The sequence below is a fragment of the Equus przewalskii genome, chromosome 26 (genome assembly GCF_037783145.1).
Source record: "Equus przewalskii isolate Varuska chromosome 26, EquPr2, whole genome shotgun sequence".
Classification (NCBI taxonomy): domain Eukaryota; kingdom Metazoa; phylum Chordata; class Mammalia; order Perissodactyla; family Equidae; genus Equus; species Equus przewalskii.
In genome coordinates this window covers 25,368,144-25,386,337 of record NC_091856.1, presented here as the reverse complement: position 1 = coordinate 25,386,337, position 18,194 = coordinate 25,368,144, and the positions used below count along the sequence as shown (strand labels likewise).

The 18,194-nt window shown below is 54.1% G+C and overlaps 1 protein-coding gene across 10 annotated transcripts in view; it reads left to right on the top strand.

Annotated features, from left to right (window-relative positions):
* TTLL11 (tubulin tyrosine ligase like 11) overlaps positions 1-14,056 on the top strand; it is a 227,413-nt gene extending 213,357 nt beyond the window's left edge. For all 10 annotated transcript variants that reach the window (XM_070596184.1, XM_070596188.1, XM_070596189.1 and 7 more), the window contains one exon: positions 7,107-14,056. In XM_070596184.1, coding sequence (XP_070452285.1) covers positions 7,107-7,399 — 293 coding nt within the window. In that variant the 3' untranslated portion in view covers positions 7,400-14,056. The remainder of the gene's footprint in view (positions 1-7,106) is intronic.
* The last annotated feature ends 4,138 nt before the right edge of the window (positions 14,057-18,194 follow it).

Below are 18,194 nucleotides of genomic sequence, written 5' to 3'. Positions count from 1 at the left end.
GAAGGCAGCCGTCTGCAAGCCAGGAAGAGAGCTCTCACCAGAACCACACGCTGCTGGCCCCCTATCTTAGACTTTCAGCCTCCAGAGCTGTGAGAATGAGTTTCTGTTGTTGAAGCCCCCTCGGCCATGGTATTTTGTTATGGTATTTGGCAGCCCAAGCAGATGAAGATAGTGGGGCGGGGTGGACAGTGGGAGTTCAGAGGAGAAAGCTTGTTCCGTGCATCCCCAAGGCTTCTTGATCATCCACAGCAGATCTAGCCCAGGACTAGGCTTCTCAAAGACCATGGTCTTGGCTTCTTTACTCCATGCCTCCTCGAGAGCACTTAAAGAGATGGCCAAGTGGGAGTGTTCATTCCAAAGGTTCCTGATCACCCGTGGGTGCAGGATCCCCAACGCTGCAGTTACAAGGGCAGTTGCTGGGGCCTCATCACCAACGTACAGAATCTCCGAGGGGTGGGAACAGGAACCTGCATGTCTGGAAAGTTCCCTAGGTTAGTTTGTGCACAAAACGTTTAAAAACCACAGTCCTTGAGGGGAGGCCAGTCCCTTCAGCCTGGTGTTAGAGCCCTCCTTCATAAGGTTCCTGACTTGCCATCATGCCTACATCTAACCCATTGGCAGATCGAGGACCCACTGGCACTAACCTCAGACTCTATCCAGAATTTCATCACCCCTCACCACCTCCACCACTACCACCCTGGTCCAAGCCACTGTCAGCCCTTGATGGGACTGGTGCAGTAGATCCCTAACAAATCTCCTTGCTTTCGTTCACATGGGCCCCTGCCACCTGCTCTCAACACAGCAGCCACCCTGGCCATGTCACTTCAAAACTCCCCAGTAGCCTCCCGTCTTCCTCAGCGTGAAATCCAAAGTCTGCCCTTGGTCTCCCAAGTCCTCTGTGGCCTGGCCTGCTAGAACCCTTCTGGTCTAATCTACCGCAGTACAGACAGAGGAGGGCAGGGCCTCGGAGAGGGCCTCAGAGCTCTGCTTCACTTAGCAGTCGAGAGATGATGCTGGAAGAAACCGGGGCTGTGTGGTTTCTCAGAATCCAAGAGATCACCTATTGCAAACTTGGAACAATTTCATAGTTTTTCAGCTCCATCTTTAGTCTTTTAAAAATATACTGAGTTTGCTCTCAGTAAGAGTATCTTAAAATGCAGACGTCTTTAGCCCAAAGTCAAGCTTCTCGAAGTTCGGAGGCAGGTCCTTTTGTAAATAGTCCCCTTCTTGCAGATGGACTTCCAGAGTGGAGTATGTACCCACTGGACTCAGCAGTGTGGGGAGGAGAAGGAGGAAGGGAGGTGGGTCTCAAAGTGGGGTCCCTGACCAGCAGCCTCATCACAACCTGAGAAGGAGATAGAAGAGCAAGTTCTCAGACCTGCAGAATCAGGAGCTCTGGGGGTGGGGCCCACAGTCTGTGTTTTGAGAGCCTCTGGTCTGGATCCTCTTGGTTTCGCAAGTCTACTTATCATCTAAGAGAAGAGATCTCACAGGTCGTCTTTCTCTTTGCGCCTGGGCTCCCCTCTGAGTCCTCAGCTGTAAAATGGAAATAACTACACCTGCATGACAAGATTGTTAAAACGTTCACAGTCTGTTCCAGTGGATTCGATAGGTCTTTATTGGTGCTTGCCACGTGCTAGGCTGTGCTAGGCACAGGGGACAATGAAGAAAATTGGGACAATGTCCTTGCCTCCGGGAGCACAGAATCCCACTGGGGAGACAGCCTCGTACCCAAGGGTTTGTCCCAATATATGACAAGAGACAAGAGGAAGCCATAAGGAAGGGCAATTAACTCCACCTGGGGGTGGGTCAAGGAGAGCGCCACAGAGCCTGTGACCTCAGAGGCTGGGTTGGGGGTATTTTAAGGATAATATACATTTTTTCTAATTATTATCAACAATGAGCATGCATTATCTTATTTGGAAAACACAGAAAAGTAGAAAGAAGGATATAAAAATTTGTCTGGCACTGTTCCCCCCACCCCTCCTGTAAATAAGTTGGCGATGCGTACCATTGCGGACATCGTGTTTCCTCTGGAAGGATTATTTTGAAACACCTGAACGGTTCTTAAAACTTTCACCAAATTGCTTTTCGAAAGTCCACAGCAGTTCCACCACTGCCTCGCAGTTATCATTGTTACATTTTTGTCGGTTTTATGGGTGAGCTGTAGCACCCTTGGCTTCGATGGGACAGGATATTTTCTCTCTTGCTTGCTAATGTCTATGACTGTCCATTCATGGTCTTTGTCCATTTGGGGACGCTATAAGGTTTAAGTATTTTTAACATGAAATTAATTACCGAACCAAAATTACATTAAAGTAAAAAACAAATTCCGAGAGTTTTATTGTAAGGGAATAAATTAGTCAGAAATTTAAAAAATGATGTACCAAGTGTTTATTATCATATTCTCAATAATAGTGAAAAAAATGTAACTAGCCTCAGTGTTCTGCAGCGGGGGGTGTGGTGAGATGATATACAAGTCAACATTTGAAGGAATATTATGCAACCACTAAAATAATGTTATGAAAACTGCATAGGAACATACAAAAATGTTCAGGATATTAGTGCATGTTGTTATACAACCAAGCGAGAACACGTCTTCTGTGGACAAAGTGGGTGGAAGGTCAGTCAGCAAGGACACTTGGGTTCTAAAGAGGGGACGATACATGAGCTCTACTGTGCTTTCTGCTAAGATTCTCACTGTTTTTTATAATAAATAATAATAAGGGAGGAGAAAGACCCAGACTGAACATATCGACCATCTGTGGAGAATCTGGAAAAGGCTGGAAACTCCCGCCAGGTGGGGGCTGCTCCTTGACCTGAGCCCCACTCACCACTCAGGTGGGAACCCCCAGCAGCCCTGCTCCTGGCACAGAAGAGTTCCTCTGAGGGCAGCTTACTCCCTCTGGTTCTCCTCCTCCTCCCACCCCCACGCCCTCAAAGCCTTAAAAAGCTCAGTGAGTATTGCCCTGGGTCTGGCCCACCATTTCCTGGGCCCGCTTGATGAAATGAGGCTCAGGAACAATCTCTTGTCAAACTCACAGCCCCTTAGAGTGGCTGTTGTGGGGGCCAGAGACCCATGTGCTCCTGGTGGGCCATTTGGGGCAGCCCTCTTCCCAACTCTCATCGGCCTTCGGACTCGCTCGGATGTGCTCACCGGGGCTGGGCAAAGCAGGCAGGGCCGTGGCTCAGTGTAGACAGCCCTGTTCCCCAGGCCCTGGCCTGAGAGATGTTTGGTTTGCTTTTTTATTTTGGTGGAAGGCAGGGAGGGGGTGCAGTCTGAAGTCAGGAGACCTGGGGTTTCGTCCTGTTTCTGTCGGTTACGGGCTGTGTGACTCAGGGCCTCATTTACCACTCCCCCTTCTGTGAAATGAAGACGTAGACGAGGATTCTAGAGCATCGGGAGGGACGATGGCTTTGCTGGTCATGAGGAGCCAGGAGTCCCACAGAGGAGTCCCTTTACGTGAGGGAGGTCAGCGAGGGCAGGGCTCCGAGCCGCCACCCGCCTCACAAAATTTCATTTGAAGAATAAAACAAAACAAAACCTCAAGGTTTCTATCACTGTACAAAATAGAAACCCCCCGACTGGGAAGTGTGCCCAGGCTCTTCTAGGTGTGGGACGGCTCTCTGTGCCGGCTCCTTCAGCGGCTCCTGGCTCACTGCCTCTGGCTTCGGCCCTCTCCAGAGTGCAGTCCAGTCGGGCCCGCCCCGCTGCAGGCACCCTGTTTATTACGGGGCCACATGCCCAGCCCCCTGCCTTGCTCATCCCTGTTCTCCACCCAGCCCACGACCCCCAGCTCGTGTCTGCCCATGAAAGCCCTACCCATTCTTTAGGGCCCAACTCAAATGCACCCTTCCCCACAAGCCGCCTCTGATTCCCCCAACCCCCTAGTGACCGGGTGAACCTCCCGCTGTTTCCTGCGGGTTCTACGTATTTCCATCCAAGCCTGTCTGTCCTCTAGTGTTCTTGATAGAGATGCTCAGGAGGGGTTTTCGAGAATAAGATGCGGAAACAGTAGCACATGAGGCCTGGGTTCGAATTCCAGCCCTGCGCTTAGCCCTGTGTGACCCAGGGGCAGGTCATTTCATCTCTCTGGGCCTCAGTTTTCTCCTCTGCACAATGGGAGTGGTAGCGAGGACCCGAGCATCCCTGGCATAGCGCACTGGCTCATGCCAGAGGCAATAACATCCCTGCCCCTTCGCTTCCTCTTCTATTTCCCATGTATATATTTAAACTATTTTTAATCAAAGTAGAAATATATTCAGAAAGTTTGCACTGTTTTTTTCCCAAAGTAATACATGTGCCTAACTTCACATTCAAATAGTAGCAAAGCGTTTGTAATTAAAAGCAGCTGCCCCTGCCTCACCTCTTTCCAGCCTCTAGAATTTCCCATTGTGTATTTTAAGATTGCATATGTGTGGACTACAGAAGATCAGGGAATGTAGACAAACAAAAAGAAAACCAAGGGTCACACACTAAACCTCACTTCTTGTTTTAGAATGTCTTCTTCCAGGGCCAGCCCCCATGGCCCAGTGGTGAAGTTTGGTGCACTCAGCTTTGGCAGCCCCAGTTTGGTTCCTGAGCACAGACCTACACTACTCATCTGCCAGTGGCCATGCTGTGGCGGTGGCTCACATACAAAAAGAGGAAGATTAGCAGTGGATGTTAGCTCAGGGTGAATCTTCCTCAGCAAAAAAAAAAAAAAAAAAAAGTCTTCTTCCAGATAATTTAGCCAAGCCTTTTTTCCCCCCAAAAAAGGTCCTCATTGTTTCTTTTTTCTGTGCATTATGGCTCTAATCACAGTCTGCCTTTAATTAAGGGAAGGAAATTAACGTTGGTTGAGTAAAAGGCGCTCATTCCTTGCTACTCAGAGTGCGCTGCAGAGACCAGCAGCATGGGCACCCCCAGGAAGCTCGTCAGGAATGCCATGTCTCCAGCCCCACCCCAAAATCTGCATTTTGACAGGATCGTGGTGACTGGCATGCCCGTTAAAGCTGGGAAGGGTGGTGTAGACCAGAGCTACTCAAAGTTGGGGTCCACGAACTGTTCTTTGCAGTCCTGGACTGGAGACTTGAGCCAGAATGTGACCCACACTGCTTCCTTTATAGAGAGGGCTTGCTACAAAATACGGCCAGCTGAACTAAACAGTGTGATGGGTGAGGAGGACACTTGCATTCTCACCCAAGCTCCTTACTGTGTCAGGGACCAGGGACACGCAGTTCCTGGACTTGGCGCCCGTCTGCCGACCACGCTTCGAGTAGTGCTGTTTGGGTCACAGTCGGGAAGTTGGAGGCTGGGACTGCACTGGGTTTCTCTCGCTTCAGATCCCAGCCCCTTCCACTCTGCACATATCTGACCCCCCACTGACTGTGACACACACGCACACATGTGCATGCGCACACGTGCACGCGCACACACTCCCCCATCCCCCAACCCCCACCAGGAGAGCCCTGGCCCAGAGTCGGTGATTAGAAAACGTCGGTCTCTTGGTTAACTGAGGGTGCATTTCCCTGCATCTCCGTCTCACACCAGGCCTCTGTTTACCTTAGAAGGATTTTCCGCCAGGGTTACTGTTCTCTTTATCAACTCCTCCTGTCAGGGCCGAACAGAGCAGGGACTTGCAGAGCATCTGGAGTCAAGCGAGGCTGAGCAAAAAAGCTTTAATGGGCTTGGAAGGAGACTAAGAACAACTGCTCAGCTCAGCTCAAGGTCCCGACACGAAAAGTGCTCTCAGAGCCCAGGGTCCATCCATAGTCCAGCGTTTACAGGCTCCAGGCCAGGCTTCTGCCTGCAGTGACAGAAGCCGGTGAATAATGCAGCTGAGCTGGGAAGCAAGGCCGCTAGGAAGGTGCAGAGTGGCAGAGGGGAGCCGGCCTTGTCTAAAATACTGTGTGGCATTTGGTCCAGCCTTAGTGTCACCTTCCCCAAGGAGCCCAGGGAATCCCGTGAATTTGGATCACAGGGTTCATTTTCACGTGGACTTTGGGAAGACTCAGAAGCTTTCATGCAGCACAACTTAGTTAAAAGAATTAGGAGTCAGAGTTTGAATTTCTAGACCGCTCTTCTCTGGCTGTGTGACCTTAGAGAAGTTACTCGACCTCTCTGAGTGTTAGTTTCCTCATCTGTAAAGCGGGACACAATAATACTACCCTCACGAAGGTGTTGTGAGGATTAGTGGCAATGTCTGAAAAGTGCCTAGAACAGCTCATTCTTTCATTCAGTCGTGTGTTCAGCCCGTCTATATGGAGCACCTTCTGGGCACCTGGCCCTGGCGTGAGTGGTCAGCTGGGGTTCATGATCCAGCAGGGAAGATAGGGATACAGCACAAATAAGCAGTGAAGGAGCTTCTCCAGATGCTGCGAAGGAAAGTGCAAGAAGCCTGCGCGGGCCGATCGAGTCTGGGGATCAGGGAGGGTTTTACTGAGCAAGTGATCCGAGTTCAGATCCCAAGGACGAGTCAGAGCATATGAGGCACAGCAGGGGAAGAACATTCCAGGGCTGCAGTGGGGACTGCCACTAATGTGGTTTTGGGTAGAGTGAAGGGGTCGGGTTTATTTTACTTTTTGAGGTAAAATTTACATACAGCAAAATGCGCAAATCGTAAGGTGCAATTTGATGAGTTTTGGCAAATGCGCGCACCAAGGTAATCAACGCCTCTATTAAGACGGGGACACCGCCATCAGACCCGGCTTGTCTTCATAACTGTCTCCTTACCATAAAAGGGAGGGCCTGAGTTTATGGGAACACTTTACACTGGTGCAGAGGGGTAGGCTTTGGGCTGGGTTCAGATCCCAACTCTGCCAGCTTCCACGCGTGTGACTTTGCCCAGGTCTCTCCGCTTCTCTGAGACTGAGTTTCCTCGTCTGTAAAATAGGGTTAATCAAACCTACCTTACAGGGTTGTGTAAGGGATCAAATCTGCCAATGGTTGTACATGTCCCACTGATGCCTGGCAAACAGTAGGCACTCTATGAGTTAGGCCTATCTCGCTTCCAGGATGGAAACAGGGTGGGGAGAAAGCCTAGTGGTTGGAGCCAGGCCTTTCCAGGGCAGCGTGCTGAGCAGCGAGCGCGCACACCCCGCTAACGCGGCTCTCTCGTCCACAGGGATGTGCCTGCAGGCCTTCGTGGAGGCTTTCTTTTACCTGGCTCAGAAGAAGTTCAAGATGCTGCCGCTCCACGAGCAGGTGGCCTCGCTGATCGACCTGTGTGAATACCACCTGTCCCTGCTGGATGAGAAGCGTCTGGTGTGTGGCCACGGTGGCACATCGGGGGGCCGGCCTGCTTGCGGTGGCACTCCCCAGGAGGCCGCCCTCTCGGCCCAGCCGGCCGAGGGCAACCCCCTGCCCTGCGTGGACAGTGCCCACAAGCTCTCCCATTCCAGACACGCTCTGTCCTGAGGCCCTTCTCTGTCCTCCCGGAAGAAGAGGCTGAAGAGGCCCCGGGCTCCTCGCCTGTGGCTCCCGCCTGAGACGCCCGCGAATTGTCTCCCCGTTCTGCTGAGCTGCGCTTGAAGGCTGATTCTTGCCCTCCTTCCTCCCGGCGCCTCTCAGTGGTCCACCTGCTTGCCGGTCCTCAGTGGACAGATGACATCCAAAATGCGACAGATGGCATCTTCTATTCTGGGCTCGCAGGAAGCCACAACAGGGGTAAAGCTGCTGCGTTAGGGGCACGGGGCACTGACAATCCCAAGACTGAGGGCTGTGGGGAAGAGAGCCTGAGGAGGCCTAGTCGCGGGTCTGCCCAGGACTCTGAGAGAATGTGGGGGAAAGCCCGGAACATCGTATTTATTTCCTACCACCCCCTCTGTGGAAATGAAGAGGAAATATCAAGTGGGCGGTGGCGCCGCTCCCTCCCGATCATGTGCTACGTGGGTGTAGTTAGCAGATTAGCCTCATTTGCTTCATGAGCTTGCCTGTTGCTGCAAGGTTCAGTTTGTTATTAATTAAGAAATAATTAACTCAGAAGTAACTAAGTAAGGCTCTTAGAGTCTCGGAGCGGGCAGGAGCCTCCAAGGTCATTTTGTCTGATTTTGTTTGACCTTGACCCCAAAGCAGGAGTCAGTCCCGTGGTCTAGGGGCCTCTGATTAGAACCCTCCCTGGGTGAGGTGCTCACCACAGGGCCAGCGCTTTCACAGCAGGCACTGCCAGAGGGCCCCCGTGTGCCCAGCACGTGCCGGGTGCCCTGGTGGGAGGAGGGGCTTCAGAGGGGAGGGAAACACGACCTGGGTGGGAATCTGAGTGAGCCGAGCAGGAGCTTGATGTCAGAAGCTCAGGTGCGGTCACGGGGCGAGGGAAAGGGGAGTCTGCACTCTGTCTCCATCTGTCTCCATCTGTGTCCCCAGGCAGCCCTGCTCTCAGAGGGGAAGGCTCTGGGGCACCCAAAGGTGGCATTTTGGAAACAGCCACAGGCAAGTCAGGGTCCAGGCCCACTGATGACAGGCAGATGGGAGACCGCCCTTGCAAAGCTCTCCGGAGCATTGCTGGATGCGGGGCTAAAACGGCCCTTTCTAGAGGGTCCCTTTTAAAGGACCCTTGGGGCCCTGAGAAGAGCTGAGCATCGCCCCAAGCGAGGAGGATAAAAGGTCTCTGAGGGCGTTAGCACGGTGCCTGGCACACAGTGGGACTCAGGAAATGCTCGCGAAGGTAGGGCAAGGGGGAGGGTCCTGGGTGGCACAAGTGTGTCCTGGATAAGCACGTCTCCTTGTCCTCTTCCTCTTTTCTTCTTCCTTTCCCATCCTTCCCTGTCTCTCCATTCAAGTCTCCATCATTCACACCAATGGGAGCGGCCGACTCCAGCTCCCACACAGAGCCCGGCACGTAGCAGGTGCTCCAAAGTGTCTGTTGAAATGACTTACTAGGATTCACCCTCCTGGCACTATTTTTAAACCCGAAGAGAACGTTGTCGATCCAAGATCCTTCCAACCGTTGGCGAGATAGTTTAGAGCAGAGCGCCCCCGTTAATCCTCGCCCGCCCCTCCTTCCCGCCAGAAGCCCACTCTCTCAATGAGGAAAGCCCGCCCCCCATGCAGTGTGGCTCCTGTCCCGCTGCCTTCCGCCTGCTCCTCAGGGCACGGGGCAGGGCCCAGGCTGATACCCTTCCCCTATCCAGAGGGGCCCAGCAGTAGCCGAGCCCTGCAGTGACCAGGCTGGGCTATTCTGTGACAGGAGACACTGTCTTTATAGAAAGAAAACAAATGTCTTTATTTTCCCCTCAAAAAGCAGGACAGGTGGCCTAAGACGGGAGGGGCAGGAGGAACCCCATGTGCATTGAGCGCCTCCTACATGAGGGCGTTTCAGAGGTGTCATCAGCTCGATGCTCCAGGCTCTAGTTTCGTAACGCCGTCCCCATTTTCAGATGAGAAAAGAAAGGCCTGAGAGGTCACGTGGTAGAGCCAGGCCTTCGTCCAGATCTGTCAGTGACTCCAGAGCCCCATCTCCTCTCTGTCCCCCCGTGAGGGTGAATTCAGCTCCAAATACAGACCGCTGGTGGGTGCCCCCTGCTCTGGGGCTGCCCGCAGTCTCCCAGGGCTCTGCTTGCTGTCACATAGGCTGGTGGCACGGGCCAGGGCAATCAATGTTCCTAAGTGGTCCGCTGTGAGACGCAGAGCTTGAAGACCCTGAACCCGCTCTTGCAGTCCCTGTGGCCAGAGCAAATGGATTTCACCGTGAAAGCCCCAAGTAAATGCTCTTGGGCACACTTGTCAGCAGCTGGGAGCAGCCAAGAGTCTTTTACACAAAGCCCGAACTTTACCCCATTTCTGGAAGTTGATTTCCAGAAAGCATTCACTTGCCAAAATGGAATGCAATTTTCAGGTCCCAAACCAACCAAGCACACTGAATTTTTTGGAAAGAAAATTATCGATAGGTTGAATTCCAGCCACATTGTTTGGGGTGACATGAAAACGTAACTCTCATGATCAGGAATGTCCCCTCCCCACCTCTTGGACGTCATCCTGCCAGGGTCACCTGTGTGTTAGGAAATCGGGGGCCGTTTTACAAGAGGCCGGTAGTGACAGGCGGGGCCCTTTTTTCTCAATGATGTGGACCAGGAAGAATCAGGCTGCTCCCTCCTCAGAGCGAAGGCTCAGTGACTTCCCCCACCTCCTCGTGCCTAGCAGAAGTCCCACTGGGTTCACCCCATCACCCCCTTTGGTAATTGGCCGCTCATTTTCGGGGTGTAAGTGAAGGGACAGCAAAAGCAGGTGTTTCCTGCCCCCTGGAGGAGAGGACCCGGAGCCGGGAGCCAGGAGCCCGGACCCAGAGATGCTGCGTATAGAGCTTGGCCTGCGGGACAAGCCCAGTCCTGGGAAGGGCTCTCAGGACCCATCCCGCTCTTCTCCCCCACTCCCTCCTTCCCTCCCTCCCCCTCCTGCTGATGTCCCCCTATGCGCAGTCCAGCCACACCGACCCTGTCCCTGTTCACTGGCCGAGTCCCTGGAGGGCCGGCACTCCAGAGTGGGTTCAATGCATGGACACGTCAGGCTCAGCCTGTTCCAGCTTGGGGTGCATCGCTGGGCCACTGCCCCCCACCCTTTTCCACTGTGCCTGCCTGCCCCTTCTGGTGTGCTGCGACAGCGCCCTTTCCCTTCCATGCTGGCCTTGACTGCTGCCTTCCTTCCTGCCTCCCCGGGGGATGTGCTTAGCTTCTCCGCTGTTACAATCAGGAGTTCTGTCCCCACGGCCTGGCCGGAACGGAACCGGCAGGAGGTGCTTGTAAGGGTTGGATTCAGTCCGGCTGTTCGCAGAGCTGGTCCCAACAGGCCCCTCCCCACGTGCGGAGGCAGAGACCCTGGAGACAGGAGCCTCCTCCGTCCCCAAAACGAGCCTTCCTGACCCCTGCTGTTTCTCCTCTGGGCCTCTGTCCACTCTCCCTCACGCAGACGTCATCATCTCTTGCCTTCACTTCATCAGCCTCCCACCTCTCAACCCCACAACCGTCCTCCACCCGCATCAGCCGGAAGGAACTCAGAGAGCCATAGAGCTGACCGCATGATCCCCTCCTTCAGTTAACCCACATCTCTTCCTAGATAAAGCTCCTTAACCCGACATTCAAGGCCCCTCGTAACCCAGTCCCATCCTTCCTCTCCACCCTGAATGCGCGCCGGCCCGTGACCCTGTGCCTCCAGGGCCCTTTGTATCTGCAGTTACCACTCGGGAAGAGAATGTGCTGGTTCCCGCCACCGTGGGAGGCACAGGGCCAGGAACTGCTCCGTGCTCTCCTGCCCCGCCGTCCCCTCTGCCTGGACGGCCTCCTCCCTCCGTCCAGTGGAAACTTATCTTTCAAGGTCCAGCTCAAATGTCCCCACTGCCATCCCCCAGACAGAATGAACCGCTCCCTCCGTATAATTGCGAGAATCTGGAAAGTTCCTTTATTATCACGCTTCCCTGTGGTATCACAGCGTTCGCTCCCACCGAGCTGCGGGTTCTTTCAGGGTCAGGCAGCTGCTGGATTCACGCTGGCCCCCGGGGCGCAGAACAGGGCCCAGCAGGTGCCAGTCAAAGTAGCAGGAATGTTCAGCAGCCCCAGGTGAGCAGCCTGAGTGACGAGACAGTTCTGCCCTCAGCCCACAGACACGGTGAAGAAGCATGGGTTTCTAAACCTTGCCAAGCGCTCGCTCAACACCTCCATATCCCCAGCTGCCTTGCTCTCTCCTGGACACAGCGGGACTCCCAGGAGCCCACAGACAATGGCTTCTGACCCTGGGCAGTCTCTCTATGGCCCTTTGTGCATGGGCTTTGTCCCCCTAGGAGCCGCCCTCCCACTCAGCCTTGGAGACTAAGGGCCTCCATCGGGCGTCCAGCCTGTCCCTTCCACTCCACCGCAGTCTGTGTTTGCGCGGGGTTGTTGGTTCAGAGTAGGGAATCCCCATGTGAATGTCCGTGGTCGGGGGAAGGTCGGACCAGGTTGGGGAGGAGCCCAGACATTTGGAATGGTGTTCCGTGCCTTTCTAGAACCAACTCCTTTTCCCACGTAAGGGTAACAACACCTGTTCGATGCTTCGCAGTTTGCAAAGCACTTTCACATCCATCCTCTCGTCTGATCCTCCCACCACCCCAGCGAAGGGTGAGGGTTCTCATCACCTGCTTTTCACAGATGAGGAGCTGATGCCCAGGGGGCCTCGTGACTCGTTGAAGGCCTCAAGGCTGGTGAAAGGCAGAGCCGGGACTCACAGAGAGGCCCTGGCTCCAAATCCTAGGCTCCTTTCTCGGCACCGTAACTGCTCTGCACAGTGTGTCAACACTCGCAGCAGGCCAGTGGGGACAGGATTTGGGCCCCATTTCACAAACGTGGAAACCCACATCTCAGAGAGGCTGGATGATTGCTCAGCTAGTCCTGGGGTTCTGGGGGTTTAACTTGGGGCCGTCCAACCTGCTCTTCCCACGCTCGGCACCCCAGGAGGGCTCCAGCTTCCTCAGCCACACAAGGGGTGACAGGTCCTCCCTCGCCTGGTCTCTGGGAACATAAGGCGAGAAGCAGACAGCATGGTACGCGTGGAAGTGCTTTGTAAACCGAAGTGCTGCTCCAACAGCCTGTTATCTTCACACTGGCGCCGGGTTCCCTACAAAGTGTAAAGGGACGAAGGAACAAGGTTCCTCCTTGAATGTTGTAATCCATCAAGACAAATGAAGCCACAACAGCCGGCTCCTCTCCCTCCACACCTCCCCTCCACCCGAAGATGCTCGAAGACATTCACGGGGTGAAAAATGGCTTCTGCTGCTCCTCCGACACCCGGAATTTGCCTTGTGATTGGCAGAGTATTACTCCAAAATAGCTTAATTTTTTTTTTTCACTGCTTGATTAATGCTCTAAACTCCTTGGCCCTATCATGGAGAATCAGGCTGGAATGTTCAGCCTTTGAGCCCCGCCCCTGGGAGCTCAGAGATGATGACATCTCCAGTCAGGGAGCTGTTCCCAGCGGCTGAGGGAGAAAGACAGCTCCCTCAGCCAGGTAAATTCACACAGTGTGTGTTACCCTGAGATCCACCTCGCCTTGATTGATATTTTTGCCAATCTCTTATTTAGTTTGATGAATGTGAGAGAGATTTTCCCACCTGGCATGTGAATTTCTCCCTCACGAAATACATCCGAATTTTTTTCCCTTCCCGGGGACAAAGGAGCTTTGCAGAACCGTCGACATGTTCAATTACCTCCATCTCTAGTAACCAAAAGTCTTAATTTTTATATAACTAGGAAAACTACACAACACAATACTTACATGTGCATGCCTGCAAGCGTGCGCACACACACACGCACTGAGCAACATTAAGCTTTGGCATAAAATGGCAAAATTACTGGTGTTTTTCTCCTTTCTGGCAATTTGCTTTTGAGTCTTATTTAGAGAGCGGGGGAAAGAAGGCTCTTCGCAGCCCTGGGGTAACAACGTGCTCACCCAGAGGCTCGCGAGAGACATTTCCTCCGACGGGAAGACGTCGTCTAGGGCCACGGGGCTCCCCGAGGCCCCTCCCAGGCTGCAGAAGCAAGACAAGGAGCTGGGTGATGAAAGGATCCGCAGGGGCATCTTCCCTTCAGAACCTCTTGCATCAGAACGGGGAAAGCAAGCGCCGAGAGTCCCCGAGTAGTTGTGGAAAGAGCAAGGGTCCAGCTGTTGCTGTATCCGTCGCTCTCTCCGTGTGTGGCGGTGGACCAGTGACTCGACCTCTCGCCCTAGTCCTGGCCTGTGCAGTGGGATCGTGTCAGTAAACGCAAAGCCTGGCCTGGGCCCTGGCACCTGGGAAGTGTCTTAATAAATGTCTGTTGAGAAAAGGACCGGTCCCAATATGCTGGCACAGGACAGATGCCAGGGAACGCCTCTGCCCACCTGGAGTCGCTGACGCAGGAGGCTCCCGGAGGTCTGGCGGGAGGTGCCGTGGGCCCAGCCCACCTCCCTCTGCCGGGGCTCTGCCGCTAGGCTGCAGCTCCCCCCTCTTAAAAGCCTTTAAAAATTCTTTATTAAATTTTCATGGCGCATAAAGTCAAGGTTCTGTTCCTTGCCCTCAGTTGTCTTGGTAACTTCGTAAAATGCAATAATAAAATGAAGCTGAATGTTGCTAAACATAGGCTCATTGTATAAACTGCTGCAAAGTATTGACGATTTCTTCTGCTTGATAATTTTGGACGGCAAATCCACCGGGCCCGGTAATGCTTGTTCATTTTGGGTCAATTGGTGAGAAAAGGGCTCCTTTTAATTTTTTCTCCCACAATGTTTGCTTGGGAAGCTAAATATTGCCTCAAGGAAACTGGGAGATCCTGGGGGAGACGGAGGGAGGAGTTTGGAAAATCCTCCAATCCTTGATTTGCTGGGGATAGTCTCGCTTAGGGGGCAAGTGACATGTCCCTAGAATTTGGTCACCTGTCGGAGACTGTGTGGCAGGGGTGCCTGCCCTGGCAAGGAGGGTGGCCCCTTCCAGCTTCCCGGGGACAGCAGCCACTGCGCACAGCTCCTGGCAGAGCAGGTGCTGTCACAACCTCTACCCTCACAGGGGACGCTCCAGGTGGGGCAGCTCCCTAGAGAACTGAGCCATTCAAGCTGCGCCCAAGAAGCTGCCTGGGGGCTCAGTCCCCAGGAACAGAGGGACTTTTTCCTTACACACGACTGCAATATATAAAACAGAGAGCAGCTGAGCTGCACTTGGCCACTCCTCCACATCTCACCCCTCCTGGCACCACCTCTCCCCTTGACCCTTTGGGCAGCCTCTGTCTGCTCTGAATACTTCCCAGACCCTGGACCACCCGGCAGAAAGTGAAAACTGATGGCCTTGAGTTACAAATTCAGTGGGATCCCTGCGCCCTGGAAATCACCACCAGCCAATGGCATCAGGGAGGCGTTTGTGGCACAGCCCCTCCCCAGGGAGGGGCCGCCAGGCAGGCTGCCACCCTGGGTAACTCCTTTGTTCTCTCGACCCCTCAGGTTCACCATTTTATGAAACATTCAGGTGCTACGCATTCCTCAGGCTCCTACCCTGTGCCAGTCCCTTGGTCCTAGACTCCTGTGCCTTCAGCTCATGGTTAGGCCATGCCGAGGATCTGTCCCCCACTCCCTGCTGGAGAAACCCAGGTTTGCCACCTGAGGTCCCACAGCCAGGCCAGGAGGCGGCTCCAGGTTCCCGTGAGGCTGGAACAGCCTTGGCCTCTGCCATGGGCCAGGCACGTTTTCCAGGGAGGGAGCAGGGACTCTCCGGGCCACAAGGGCCTTTCCACACAGCCGCCTCCCCCAGGAGCCGCGGCATCTCGTGGCACCCTCAGCACTCAGATCCCACCTCCACCTTTAACCCAAGCAGCTCCAGCCTCATCGCTGATATGTAATGGGCTTGTAATAAGATTGTATCCACAACGCTGCATTCCACCCTGTCAATTCTACAAATGGAACAAGGGAAGCCGAGAGAGGGGAAAGGCCTTGCCCCAAAGGCCCAGCAAGTTAGGGGTGTGAGCTCAGGCCTCCTCAGTGAGGGACTCTGAAGAGCAGAAGCCAGCGCCAGCCCAGGGAGCCTCTAGTTCAGGGGTTTAAATCTAGATTCCGCACTGCCCAAGAGTAGCTCAGCTGCTCTCTGTTTTATCTACTGTGGTTGCATGTAAAGAAAAAGCATCAAATGTCATCATCATCACTCTCAACTTCTTCCCTGTGACAAAGCTTCAGGCTTGGGAGAAGTAACTGGTCAAAATCACAACCACGGCAGCGTCTTCCCAGGCCACCTGAGCCCAGCCGTGACTCCTGCCACCGCTCCAGACACTTGGACACCTGAAAGACATGTGCATTGTGCTGGCAATGGTGCTCAGTCACTGGGCTGGTTCGCCCCAGGGCCCAGGGCAGGAGCAGGCTCTCCCAGATTGGAGCATCTTCACTCACCCACCATAGAATGGTTTTGGGGACCCTCGGAGGCCGGCACTCGGCTCATTTCTCACTTGGCTGTAATCATCAGACATTTGTGATCTGTGAAACACTCTCCCTCGACAGCTCCTCAGATGTCACTTAAACAGATCTGCTCTGAGCTGTTCTGGAGCCAGCCGCTGTGGCATCAGTGGGTCACTGGGTTCACCACTGTCTGTGCTGGAGTAAGATAGACTTCAGCAGGTCAGAAGTCTGCAGGCCTGGCCCAGAGGCCAACTTCACACAGCCACTTACGTGAAGCCTCATGCTTTAGCTTTAAAAGTCCTGTAAATATTGCCTTCAGCTCCATATTATATCCATATTTCAGTCAGAATAGACTAGGTGATGCTCAGATAACAAATAACTCCCCAAATCATAGTGACTTAGCACAACGGAGGTTTGTTTCTCGCTCGTGCAAATCTGATGGGGGTCAGGTGGCCCTCCAGGATCACTCTCCTCCCTGCAGGGTCCGGGCTGCTGCCAGCCTGCACTCTTTCCTCTCAGTGAGGGCTTCTCAGTTGCCTCTGGGAGAAAGAGAAGACGGGAGGATTGCAGGGTGGTTGTTCAGGGAGCACTGACTTCACCTCGGCCCACACGCCCTTGGCCGGAACCGGGTCACATGGCCCCAACCTGAGTGCACGGGACCCTGGGAGAGGTACCCCTCCTGTACACCCAAGTAGAAGAAAGTGAAATGGGACTCGAACACATAGTATCATTTTGTCTGAATTCGTATTTGTTTCAATATCAAAGTGTTTTTCTCCACCACCCCCCCCCCCGCCATCTTCAAATAAAATTGTTCCTCCAAAAATACGACACAGCTGCACAGCACCCCCCGCCCCCCTCAATACTGTCCATTTGAGAAGCACAGCATGATGGGAGGGCCCATGGATTTCCTAAGACTCTGGAGCTGCAGGGAGATATTGGGGATATCGTGTATCCTCCCACCAAGAAATCCAGTCCTAGGCTCTGCAGCTTGGCTGCAGCTCAGCTCCAAGCTCCTTGGGTAGCTTTCCCATCACCTGGAAAACCGAGTCTAAAGCAGGTCACCGCTGAAGTTTCCCCTTGAGGAGGTGGGAGCCAGGCCTGGCTCTAAGAATGGCTGAAGATCCCAGACAGAGTGTCTGCCCTTCCCAGGCTGGAGCAGAGCACTCACTCAGTCCAGGCCCCAGAGGGCCCTCTGGCCTAGAGACAGGCAGTCTGGCCAAGCCGGCTCCACCTGCCCCTGCATATAGGCCTGCCGAGGAGGGTGGGTCCAGCACAAAGGGGTGAATCGAACAGCTTCCAAGCTCCTTCTGTAGCTGGTGGCAGTTATGTCACAATTAACATAAGGCAATGGCCCCGGGGGAATGTAAACCACAGCCTCGATTCACATTCACTGAGGGCACACGATGGCTAGACCACGCCAGGCACATCATGTGTGTTCGTTCATGTAATCTGAGAAACATGCTCAGGAAATGGATGCTCTTATTATCACCCCCTTTTACAGTTGAAGAAACTGAGGTTCAAAACTGAGATGAAGTGACTTGCCCGAAGTGGCATGGTTTATACACGTCAAAGCCGGTCTGAGACCTCGGCCTCATGGAGCTGGCACTCCAGACGGTTCTTCTTGGTGCTGCCGTGTTGGGCTCCTCCCTCAAATGGCGGGTGAGTCCTGCCAAGGGAGGCGTTCCAGAGCGCGTAGGAAGGGAGGCACTGGTGAGGCCTTGAATAGTACCGCACAGCAATGCTTCTCTGAAAAGCCTTTGCGTGTAATAAAGTCCTCGAGGAAAGCCCTCACTGGTCTCTGCTTCCTGGAGGCCACTCCAGCCCAGCCAGGTTTACAGAGCAGAGAGGCCTTGGGGACTGCCCAGCTTGGCACAAAGTGATGGGGCAGGGGACACGGAGAGGCCACATTCCGATAACTGAGGCTGCCTCCGCGTCTGGCCACAATGTGCTGGGCAGTGTGGGGAGGGGAAGGTGGTGACAAAAACCATGACCATGTGTGGAGGACCAGCTTTGTCCCAGGCACCGGAGTCACCCCAGCTGTCGTGCGGAGGCGGGTGGCATCACTCTCCTTTTACGGCTGGGGAAACTGAGGTTCAGAGAAGCCTCCCACCTTGCCTAAGGCCGCCCAGCCCCAGCCCACGAGGCCGCCACAGAGGCTCTGAGGTGGCACAGCAGGGAGAGGGAAGCAGCTGCTCACATCATTGAAGGTCAGAATGTCCCAGGGCTCATCAACCCAGGGACCCGAGGTGTGAGCAAAGTGTCACGACATCCGGATTGTCTGCCCCAAAGCCAGGGCCCCCGGCTCCACAGTCCAGAAGGAGCCTGCCCACCAGGGTCCGGA